Source organism: Leptonotus elevatus, chromosome 13 (assembly GCF_054856555.1).
Source record: "Leptonotus elevatus isolate MCC_2025b chromosome 13, RoL_Lele_1.0, whole genome shotgun sequence".
NCBI lineage: Eukaryota > Metazoa > Chordata > Actinopteri > Syngnathiformes > Syngnathidae > Leptonotus > Leptonotus elevatus.
The window spans coordinates 16,415,972-16,428,613 of record NC_141251.1 but is presented as its reverse complement, the minus strand read 5'-3'; the positions used below and the strand labels follow the sequence as shown (position 1 = coordinate 16,428,613).

General features: G+C 37.6%; 1 protein-coding gene across 3 annotated transcripts in view; it reads right to left on the bottom strand.

Moving 5' to 3' along the window:
* The window catches only part of khdrbs2 (KH domain containing, RNA binding, signal transduction associated 2), a 53,613-nt gene that overhangs the window by 8,938 nt on the left and 32,033 nt on the right, over positions 1-12,642 (bottom strand). For all 3 annotated transcript variants that reach the window (XM_086093827.1, XM_086093828.1, XM_086093829.1), the window contains exons 6-8: positions 11,143-11,332; positions 1,635-1,717; positions 1,383-1,441 (exon numbers count right to left, since the gene is read on the bottom strand). In XM_086093827.1, coding sequence (XP_085949953.1) covers positions 1,383-1,441; positions 1,635-1,717; positions 11,143-11,332 — 332 coding nt within the window. The remainder of the gene's footprint in view (positions 1-1,382; positions 1,442-1,634; positions 1,718-11,142; positions 11,333-12,642) is intronic.

Genomic DNA, 12,642 nt, shown 5'->3' with positions numbered 1-12,642 from the left:
GCACGTTCATAACCAGTTAATGCATAGTCCCTTAAACACAATTTTTTTCAATGCTGATTACCGCATGCCCCTTATTTAGGCTTATTTGTGGTCACAACCCAGCAGAGAGCCAATGTACTTGTCTAAAGAGAAGAAAGCAATATTATAGTAGTCATTTCAATTGTCAATTCTGCACAGCCCTCTTCCTGCCTCCTGACCCCACGCATAGAGGTAGGGAGCCTGGAGTGTGCTAAAGCTCCCAAAAAGGTCAAGGAGTAAGTTTGCGTATGTCTGCCTTGCGTCTTGGGGTGAATGATCTTTTTTAGCCGTGAGGCTAATTTTGTTCAGCAATTCCAAAATACTAGCTCACATAATGTATTAATTTTCTGGCTTCAAAGCCTGAGGTCACATCTCAAGAGTGTGTACCATTTTGGGGCTTAACAAAATAAAGGTGTCAACATTCAGCAAGGTTTCACTATAACATAATGTTGCAATAATAAATAGGATAATGAATGATATATTTGTGAGAACTGGGGAGTAGTTGAACAAAATGGGCAAGAGTCCACGAGTTGCTTCATTTTCTTATCTTTCAACTTTAATTTGACAAGTATAATTTACTGGAAGTGCATCATGAATGTCTAACAGGAAACACCAATGCCACCTAGTGGCTGAACAATTTGATTCATTTAGCTCAAAACAATCATCCACCCATGCGTCCATCAATCCACACCGCCCCTAACTGTTTCATTTCATTACTTCGAAATAAAGTTATCTTGTTAAAATAGAACGAAGCACCTTTGGACAAAAGCAGTATTGTTTTCCCTTGAATTTCCCTTGAAAGAACCACATTTCCCATGAGGCCAAGCGCATATCATCGTGAAATCCGGACGTCCAAAGCGTCTGCAGTCGGACTGAATTCCATTGTTTCCAGTAGCTATTTTCTATTTTTTTCTTTATAGAGCACTGTAACGTGTCTCAAGTATGATTCAATTCAATTCAATTCAAATTCATCCACTGAATTGAATTTGCACGGCCCTGGTATACATACAGTATTTAAATAGTTATATTATTTATCCATCCATCCATCTATTTTCTTAACTGCTTATTCCTCACAAGGGTCGCGGGGGCGCTGGAGCTTATCCCAGCTGGCTTCGGGCAGTAGGCGGGGTACACCCTCAACTGGTTGCCAGCCAATCGCATGTTATATTATTTAAATATTTAAATACACATGCATACTTTTCATTTTTGTTAAAAAAAAAAAAAGAAGTGGCATAAACTGTATTTCAGTAGAACAGCAGTTACTAAACTAAACCAGTAAAAAATATTATTATAAAATGATCATATATCATAAAAAATAACGCTAAAAAGGGTAAAATAATTCATAAGTTACCATAGTCACTTACCATAATTGTTGTAGGATTCGTCATTTGTTCCTTGTCCATATTCATAATATTCTGAGATGCTAAATGAGAAAGACGTCAACATTACCAAGTGTATGTTCATGAGATGCATCAAGTTACGATGACAAAACTATTACTCCTTTTCAAATATTTGCTGTCTAAAAATAACATTTGGATATGTTTTGTGTACATGCTGTGCCAAGAGATGCACGTGTGCAGACAATGCCGAATTATTGATCAGCGTGTTAGCGTCACCTCTTCGACTGATTGCTGTAGTTATCGTCATAGGCGTCGTAGCTGTCGTCATCGTATTCTCCGCCATATCCATCATCGTAGCCCTGTGAGAGGAGAGAGTGTGAGCAAAACAGTTGACTCATCTACTCATTTATTTGCACTCCAAGTGAAAACAATCAATGCTTAGTACAGCAGGCAGTGTTTGTAATGCGGGAGGAAACAGGAGCAATGCATGCCCTGTCGCAATTATTGATTAAGGTTTGCAGGAGAACATGTTTCTTTATTGGAGCAAAATGAACACCTTCCGAGGTTTCAATTTCAATGTGGAGCTCAACTACTGATAAGCGGCTATAAAGAGAACATGCACAAACAAGAATGCCAGATAACAAACAATACATTCTCTGATAAGGTAGCTTTCATCTTTTGGTAACGACATGTTCGTTTTGTGCTTGTAAAACAGGGGTGTCCAAACTACGGCCTGGAGCCATTTATGGCCCACTGTCCAATTTTTAGCGGCCCGCAGCAAATACAAAAAATTAAGGTTTTTCTTTGTCAGTCAGATTTGTGAATATGAATTACATTCACTTGTATATTGTGCAAAATTACATATCGAGTCTATAGAATGTGACAAATTTTCATAATTTCTCATGTACAATATTTTTTCCTGTTGCAAAAATATGTTAGTCTTGAGAAATTACAGCACGATATCCGTGTAAAATACTGCTTTAAAGATTGTTGTCTTATTACAGATTGCTCTTGTTTTAGATCTCAATATTGAAATCTACTCAGGGCAGGGGCATATCTATTCTAGTAGGATACAGGACCAAAAGCTATCCCAAAATCATGAAAAAGCCCAAGAGTGTCTTAGGGCCCTTGCTTTCTTTTTTTTGTCTGTGGCCCTTGGAGAAAAAAGTTTGGACACCCCATGTCTTAACGCTTATAAAATACATATCATCTATTTTTTCCATCCAAACAAATCAATGTTGTTTGTTTTGGACCAAAGTGGAACGACATTTTTAATACGTTCACAGGAAACTTTTTGATTGCAAGGACGTAACTAGATAAAGCGCCCATTCATCACGATTGGCGATTCCTCTTCAATTAATCTAACAAGGCCAAAGCTTACAATCAAGCCAGAACACCTCAGAACTGTGAGGCACACATGAAACACTAAAATTAGACAGTACTGCCCATTTTACCCGAAGATTTATGTTGAATTTTACTTTCATGGGTTCCGCTATCCAAGTTAATCCCTTTAAAAACACTATCAGGATTGACAATGTGCCCTCGTGACCTCTAATTAACAAGGCATAGCTCTTTTAGTTTGACACTCATCTGTAAAAGTAAAATAAATAACACGGGCCCATTTATGCAGGCAGGTAGGAATAAATCAAATGTTAACACAAAGGTGGAGGGTTCTTATTGGGCATAATTAGGACAGCAAGGAGCTAAAGGCCCGTAGCCATGTGCTTCATTATCAGTTGACAACCTGCAGTTCCCCCGACAGAGATGGATTTTCACGCCGGGCTGCCTCTGAATGTGTGATGGGAAGGAAAATGAGATTTGCGCCATTTTTGTCTTCGTGAATGGTTGTCGTTCTTCACGCTTTCCACCTTTGCAAATGCACCTTTTGTTCAGGCAAATTCTCATTATTTATTCACACCATCCTGCTCAAATCAAACCCTTATTATCACCTCAAAACTGTGATAAGCTGAATCAATTTTCCACATGACTTCTCGCTTCCATTGTGTGTTGCTTGGGTGAAATAGGTTAAAAAGTGCAAAACAAATCTGACTAAGTTGAACAAATTGTTGTGATTAACATTCTGCTTAAATAACAAGAAGAGTAAGTCATACGTGTTTGAATGAACACACAGATTTCTAAAGAGAGCAGCAGATGAGCATGTTGTCCTGAGACGTGGCCTGAAAAAATGCTCCCCTCCTCGAAAAACACAAATCTAAAGCATCTTTCCGGGAAAAGCTAAACTGGGAGGATTTTTCTTCTCATTTCAAAAGGGTGTCTTGCAGCTTCCACAGACGATGGAGTTTCTTTTTTTCCCCCTCAAAGCCTCCCAAAGCTCTGTGTTTAATCACATTAGCGTTTTTCAGCCCTGTTATGGTTGCAGGGCTCAGGTTTTGCAGAAGCAAGCAATGCATTTCAAATTTGACCAACAATTTCCACACTCACCACGTTATAGATGTAGAATATAAGTATGATTATAACAAAAACACAAGCCAAATTGTTTACCCTTAAGTACTTTTGACTTTTTCTGTGCATTTCAATGCTGTTTATCATACATGCGGCTTTGCTTTTTCTATCATTAAAAAAAATACTTTCAAATTTCTTTACCATACGTCTTTACTTTCGATCCTTTTTTAAAACATTAAAATGAAAACATTTTTATATTTTATTGGCAACTTTACTTTCCTGACTTGTTTTTCATGTTTTTAACCATAGCTTACTGTACATTTCTCATCCTGTGTACATTTAGCATTTTTCCTATTTAAAAAATAGTTTTTAGCGCACAATTCTTTATGATGCCTTTCATTGTCATTTCTCTTTCTACATTTGTTTCTGCTATTGTATTTATAAATATACTTATATTTTACAGTATATCGTACCATTAACTTTCATATTGAATGAATAAATGATAAACATCCACACACACTCAGGTTTTCATGTTATAATTTATGCATAAATATTAATATAAATCTAATGAATTAATTTTATACTCTCCATCCAGTGAGTTATGGTACATAACAACAACATCATATTTCTTATTTAAAACTTTTTATTAATTGTAGTTAGAGATACGGACACCAGGAAACAGTATCGGGTTGATATCCAGCCTTATTTCAAGGTAACGGGTACTTGTGAAGGCGGCCAATACCAGTATCGACCACTCTCGAGTCTTGTGGCAGTTTTATGATCAGGTGCTAGAAATGAAAAATAAAGATAATTTTAAAAAATGCCATTAAATCCATGCAAGGAAAAGTGACATTTGGATATATTGGTCTTTGTATAAAATTATCTGTCTTTAAAAAAATATATATATATTAAAAAAACTAGTGGTATCGGTTCATGGTATCAGTATCGGTGACTACTCAAAAGTCACATACTCGTACTGGTATCAGTCTGGGGGAAAAAAAGTGGTATTGAACATCCATAATCATAGTGTTGTCGGTACTAAATAAGGTTGATGTTAAAAGGTATGATTATTGGCACATTAATAATAATAATAATAATAATAATAATAATAATTACAGATGTTCGATACTATAATATAGCATGTTTGCTTAAAATGGCATGAAAAATGAAGGGCAATTTTCTATTCTTCTAATTTCTAGTTCCAGATAATAAAATGGCCAGCAAGAGAGTCACGAGTACCGATACCTTGAAATAAACCTTGAAAAACCAATACTGAGACCTTGTATCAGTACTCGCCGTTCCCTAATAAAAATACATTCCTAGAAAAGCAATTATAATCCATAATCGTTCAATACCTTGGTAGTCATAGTAAGGCCATCGGTAGAAGACGCTATTGGCTCTTTCTTTGAATGTGTCTTTGCGTTTCCTTTCATGCTGTTCTGCCACATTCAACAAAAGGAACACATATTTAAAGTACCGGTAAGTAGCCCCAAATTATCTCCCATGCTGTTGTAGCATACTGTGATAGAGGAAAAATATTAATATTACATCTTAGCAGCGGAACGTTTGCTGAAAAAGCAGATATGTTATCTCTGGAAAACAGTCCTCCTTTGACTGGATAAGAAATCTGCATTCGAAGCGCTTTCATATCATAGCAAACGCGGAATTTTGCAGCTTAGTGAAGATGAGTGATTGATGTACAGAAGTAGAAAATGCCAGCCCACATCAAACTTTTTGAAAATTGAGCTTGAATACCATAATAAAAATGCAAATCTTGACTTTTTGTTGACCATCAATATTTTGAGTGTTGCCAGGAAAATAGTGTACAAAATGGATGGACAATATATATGATGTCAGCATACAGCTCTTAATTGATGACATCTTCCATGACTGTGTAAAGCATGTACTGCAAATAATGTTTGTCATTTTGACATATTGCCCATATACAACCCCCGCACCCACGCCACTCATTGCATTAATGCCCTTCAATCCCGATGGTCTTCTTTTAAGAGCTAGAATGATGCTCTCTGTCATTTAACTACATGGCGGCACAACAGAGTTCATTAATCCCAAATAGTCCCTTGAGAGGTTTTGTGTTGACAACCACACTCACGCCACATAAAGTGGAAAACAACTATCACATATCACAAAAGGGCGATGACTCCTGTATAATTGCATGCATTTGTATTTAACTACACGATGTGGGGGTCATGAATATGGAATATTTCAATCCACCTGTCACAAATTTGCCTCTTTACTCATGAATTTGTAGAATGGAAATTAACCACAGAGCCCATGTTTTCTTAAAGTTTAAGTCAATCTTAAAAATTTCTTGACAATATGTTATATGTGACCTCACTAGTCTAAACATGAAATTCTGATTAATATTACATTTGTGGAATGAGAGTTATGAAGCAAAATCCAGCCGTTTTTATCCATCCCAGGGGGCGGCCATTTTGCCACTTGCTGTCGACTGAAGATAACATCACTGTTGCTCAGGGCTCAGGTAACGACGAATCACAGCTCACCTGATTTCTGAAGCTGAGCTGTTGGTTGTTACCTGAGACACGAGCAACATGATGTCATCTTCAGACTAGCTTCAGAAAACAGGTGAGCTGTGATTGGTCGTTGTCTGAGTCCTGAGCAACTGTGATCTCATTTTCAGTTGACGGCAAGTAACAAAATGGCCGCCCGCTCACATGGATAAAATTGGTGGATTTTTCTGGTTAATTTATATTCCACAAGCATAATATTAATCAGTATATTGTGTTTCGACTAGTGGGGCTACACAGAATAGATTATTGTAAAGAACATTTTTGGTTGAGTCAGTTGGTTCCCCCTTAAGTCTTTTTGTCTGCAAAAACAATTGAAACATCAGCAATCACCTGCTTGGATATTACATCAGATCAGCAATGAAATCAATATGGGAACTAAAGGAATTAAAGTGAATAAACGAAAAAATATGACAATGTGACTTGAAAATAACAACAAAAAATACACTTATTGTTGGATCACAATTGGTTTATTTGAAATATTTTATGTTGACAATCTGTGTCTATAATTAAGGCTCAATGTTGTGTTTTATAATTGTAAACCTGTTGCATATATACTTTAGTTTTGGAATATTTGGAAGGACGACGCCCCCTTTGTGTTATTAAGGTATGACAGGCTTATGTTGGCACTGATTAGCAAACGCAAGGCAGGTGGGACGTGCAACTTAGAAGCTGGACTTTTTGCCTTTTTGCTTTCACACAAACAGAGTAGCCAGACCATTAATACCATTTTGCATTTTGAATACATTTTGGTTTTTGGATCTCTTGGAACTGTGTATTGTGAATTGACTGGAAATCATTTGGATCTCAATAATAGGGATGACAGAAATGGAACGTTGAAACGATCAAATCATTTAAAACGATTGATTCACAAAAATAATCGATCTTTTGGAACGTTCGAAACATCTCCCCACAGCGACATCTGGTGGCCAAGTGTGAAATATTACAATCAAACAGTAGATCAATGTTGCCAGCTTCCCAGTAAGGAAACGGTTAAAAGTAAGGCTGGCTGTCATCACCTAATTTACACAACTGGCAATCGGCCTATACTGTAATTGTAATGGACGCCATAAGAGAGAGAAATAATATCATGGGAAACAAAAACTGAATAACCCCCACCAGGTTAAAATAAGTATAAAAGTACAAATGAGCTTTTTGTTGCTGATACTTGGTTTGTTTTTAATTTTGCCTCTCAACATGACTTAAATGCTTTGATGAAACCTCCAGTGCTATCACATTTAATCAAAAACTACATTTCAACAGACTACATTTCAACAGGCTACATTTCAAAGGCTTTTACTTTTTATTTTTTTTGCAACAGGGCATCAAGTTCTGACAGAAAGTGTTAGAGAAGTAAAAGAATGACTTGCAAAAACATGACACCTGTAGCGGGAATTCAACCTGGGTTACAGACCTTTTTCTCATCCCATTGTACGGGTGCATTACCACTAAGCCAACCGCCGCGGGATAGAGGATATTGACATTTTATCATGTAGGGTGATGAATCAGCAAGACAATTTTACATACAAAGTATACTTAGGTTGGATTTATTTCAGATTTAAGACATTTTAATATAGTGCAATGGTCGGATTTTATTTAAATTTAGAGGCACTTGCTGAAACTATGTGACGTTTGGAGGCGTAATGGAACACGAAAGGCAACTGTCACATGACATCCTGATTCTGAGATAGATTTAGGATTGCGATTCGAATCGCAAGTTCAGCCTGGGTTCCGGTACGTACCAAAACACAGTTTCAATTTTGCCATCATTACACAATACACTATTCGAACTTTCATTATGGACTCTTGGATTCTTGGAAAATGCGTCAGAAACAAGCCTGGACATCGAAAGCACGTACACTTATGTTCACACCTTGGGACAATTTATGGTCTTCATAAATGTGCCTTTGTAGCATCCATCTGGCAGATGTAGTGGTGCCAGAAAGGTTATAGCAAGGTGAGATTTGTGGTAGAAAGAAATAGGGAAAGATTCATAAATTATGAAAAGGCACAGAAACATGATCACCACCAGCTTGCTTGTACTTTCTGTTGAAGTTTTAAATCAATACCACCCTCAATAGGTGCCATTATGGACATGGTATCACTTTTAGGAGAAAGCCTGACACTTTGACAGCGTCCATCAGTCATCGGCCTCTGGAGAAATTGACACAATATCCACACAGGGTGCATCTTTGCAAAGCCAAACCTGCCCCTGCTGAGCAGTTTTTCTTTCAAAAGCTCACTCAAAGAAGAATGTTGGGTTTGGCATAGAGAGAAGCATTACACCGACCCAAAACTCAATCATTGGGGGAAAAAATACACAACCCTTTTGTTAAAAAAAAAAAAAAGATCTCTCAGCCCTCGGAATACGCTCGAGGTAAACTGTGTAATGTAGCAGAAAAAAACTCCAAAGTAAGATATGAGAGAATAAAATGTTCAGGACAAACTCATCTTCCTGTAATCCCCTCGTCTCTCTGCTCCCAACCTCCTTTCCAACCTCCAATTACAAAGAGAAAAAAACGTTGCGCTTTTTCACTTTGCAGAATATACGCAGGCTCCACATCAGAACTCGATTTGGTTTGGTAATGAGACTGTGCTTGTGCATCTCCCTGTGCAGACAGCCCAATCTTCACATGCCAGCACACAAGGGGGCCTCTGCTTAGCAGGGAGCCTCGGATGGGCTCGGCTGCTGAAAGGGTTGCCTTTTTATGTTTGGGTGGAACTTGGAGATCACCTTGAGATCTAAAACCACCTTGACAAAAATCTCCAAATCGAAAGACAATCGCACTTTTGAATTGAAGTGTTTTTGATATGAGTCTCTAGCGTGAACTAGCGTGATACACGTGATGATACGCCCACCTTGGCCTATCTTCGCAACAGACTTTTGACTGTTGCGATGGTACGTCGTGTGATTACTTTATTTGTTATAATCCCTTCATACTATGTCGAGCAAAAAAAGAAAGTGGTCGGACGAATATGTACAATATGATTTTACATGTATGACAGAACGTATGGTGTTCCGCAGGGTTCAATTTTGGGGCCTCTGCTGTTTTCATTGTATCTGCTGCCACTGAGTTCCATCATAAGAAAACAGCGGTGGTTGTTTTGAAGTGCTCTTTAAATATAGAGTTGAGTTGAGTGAGTCAGAGTCCTAAATGCACAACTGTACCTCCAACCAAGGTAAGAACCAGTCTATTATAAGCTGTTTTCTCCCAGATCCATATTGTGCTCCCCTTTAAACAAGCACAAGAGTGGGCCATGTTTTTTCCCCTCCTTTTTTTCTTACATCTAAAAATTTTGGGGCACTAATTAGTGAACCACCAGGCTTCCCGTTCTGCTATTCTGTTATTTTTCATGTTTCTCGGGCAGGTTGCGAGCGCAAAGACAAATTCCTTGTGTGTGTACATACTTGGCCAATAAATCTGATTCTGACATTCAACTAGTGTACATTGAACCTCTTTATCACAGGAGATATGTTCCAGACCCAAGTGAAAATCGGCAATACAGTATACAAAGATCATATCAATGGATTCTTTTTGATGGTTTTATCTCCCTCACACACTCTAAACAAATTTAAACTCAACAAAACCACACTTAAATGGATTGAAACACACTTATGATACATTGTAAATGTATTTGAACACACACAAAAAATTGCAAACATAAAATGTATAGAAAATATTAAAGTGTCTGTTTTTGTGAGCAGCAGCAGCTCCTGCATGAGCTCATTGTGTTTATGTCTTTTACTGTTACCCTGGAGACTCCTTTACCAAATGTTAGGACATTATTATACTGTAAAAACCCATAAAAAAAAGTAGAATGGGCACGATGAACATCAATATAGCAGGGAAACCTGATACATCTATTTTGACAAATGCTTTTTGTTCTAGCGTTGATTGTTTTGCAAACAAGCATTTTCTGCCACTTACCCAGTTACCGTTAAGTGTCAAGATTGAGCTGCTACTATGGATACGCAGGCCCCACTAAAAATATCGGAGATAACCTTTAACACGCAATACACAGTAAATTCTGTAGAATGCATTTGACTCTATTTAGAGTGGGATCAAATAGACTCAGTTTTAGAGTAATATTAAATTTGGAAGACAGTAAAATAAAGAATTGAAAAATAGAATAAAAGTCACTCAAGGGTTGAGCAACGAACTCAGGACCTTCAGCTTGGGAGACAGCCAATCTACTTGCCGAGCTACGCAGCTCCTGATGTGCGTGGAATTTTCCGATCTCCAAGAGACCAAAAATTATGTTTTTGGTCTCCTTTTGGATATAAACAGTAGGAGGGGCATAGCCCCGAAGGTAGTGTGACAGTCTCCCAAACTGAAGGTTGTGAGTTCGTTCCTCAACCCTTGAGTGACTTTTATTTGTATTTTTTTTTTTTTCAATTATTTTATTTCACTGTCTTCCAAGTGTAAATATTACTCTACAACTGAGTCTATTTGGTCACACTCTAAATAGAGTCAAATGTACTCCACATAATTGACTGTATAGGAATTTTTTTTTTGTAATCTGGACCTGACCAAAAATGATTTTCCATGACACCATTTCCTGGGGAAGTTACTTAAGCAATTCATTGGAAGTAATTACTGTATATAAGTCCTTTAAAAAGTATATTTTTAATGAAAAAAGTTGCAGGAATTAAATGCCTGCTGGCTCCAATTTTTCCAAATCCTGATTCATGCCCCAGTTTGCCCTACCTCGACATGTAACATAAGACTCATCACATTAACGCTGGATTAAAACAAGTCTGATTTGCAGTTCAACAGCAATTACGATCAACTCCACTTTTTACTTTGAGCAAAGAGGATTGGACTCACATAGTCGTCGTATGAATCATGTGTGCCGGCTAACAGTGTAGGCCGGTACCCTCCAATTGCCGTTACTGCTGCTCCCCTGGCTCTCGGGCTTTGAGCTTCCCTCGTTAAAACGGATGCAGCGAGCTTGCTGTGTGTGGCGGAGGCCGTCCCCCGAGGTGTTACCGTGCTCCTTCCTGTGTTCCTGCGGGCCCTGCACAGAGCAAGCGAGTAAGAAAGCAGAAGAGCTTGACTGTGATTTGCCTTGGGAATCTACCCTGCAAGTTCCGCAAACGGCCTGCAAATTGCTGTGAAATCAGTGAAATCGGTTTTAGCGCCGCTTGGGTCCAGGCAGCCCCAGTTGGCGGTCGTCTCACAGGAAAGTATGCCTGAATGCAACCTGAAATGAGCACAAACTCAACTGGCAGTGAGGGCTTGTAGAGATTGCAGGTTGAAATGTGTCACCATTGAGGGATTGCAACAAAACACTGTGTAGAATGCAAACCTCCACCAAGGCCAAACAATAATGCACAAAAATTGAAAATGGCCATTTAATTTCTGTCTCGATTGGTCATTCCAAAGAAAGTGTGTTACTTGGCCTGTACAATATTCAATTCCAGTGAATATTGTGACAGTGATAATAACTGCTATTCCTCTAGAGGGCAGAAGGTACATAACACAGGGAAACTATTTGAAAAAAAAAATCTGTTGAATGTGATTTTTATGCTGATTAAAACTAAAATTGGCATGATGATTCAACAAAAGCTGTCCGTTTTTTTTTCTAGTACTTCAAGTATTTTCTACATAGTTTACACTTCAGCATGCAAAATTCCACTGGTGAGCTGAAGTAAGACTGTAGTAAGAACAGCTGATTACATTTGGATTCATCTACGGCTACGTGGAAAATAGTTTGTGCAGTCACAATTGAGACTATCAATATATGCAAACAGAAAGCTAGCCTATTACTATGATTCATTTTGGCTTTACTCTTAACTTTGTAATTATGGGCATACGATACGATACGATACAATATACTTTTATTTTCCCCGTGGGGAACTTTTTCCTGGACTCCGTCCAGTTGCAGTTACAGTAAAGAAAAAACAACAGAATAGAAAGAGATCAAATTAAAGTTGTGGAGCCATGTCTCCGTGAACACCATGGCGCCCATTGTAAGTTTTATTTTATTATTATTATTATTTTTTGTTTTTTTGTTTTTAAAGCTTGTAACTATTATCAGTGTTTTATTCACATACATACACATTAATTAATTAATTAATTATTTTTTGTATGTATTTATTTATTTATGCATGTATTTATTTATTCATCCATCCATCCACCCAAAGTTATTTATTTTTAAGAAAACAGGGATCCTATAACTCAAACAGTTTGATATGAAAGAAAAAAAACAACTCCGTTTTGGAGTCCGCGCCTAAAAAATTGTTAAAAATAGCTGTCAGACCCAACTTGCGTTCCCCAGTGTAATCAACCTGTATCCACTTTTTTTTGTTTTTGTTTACATATTTG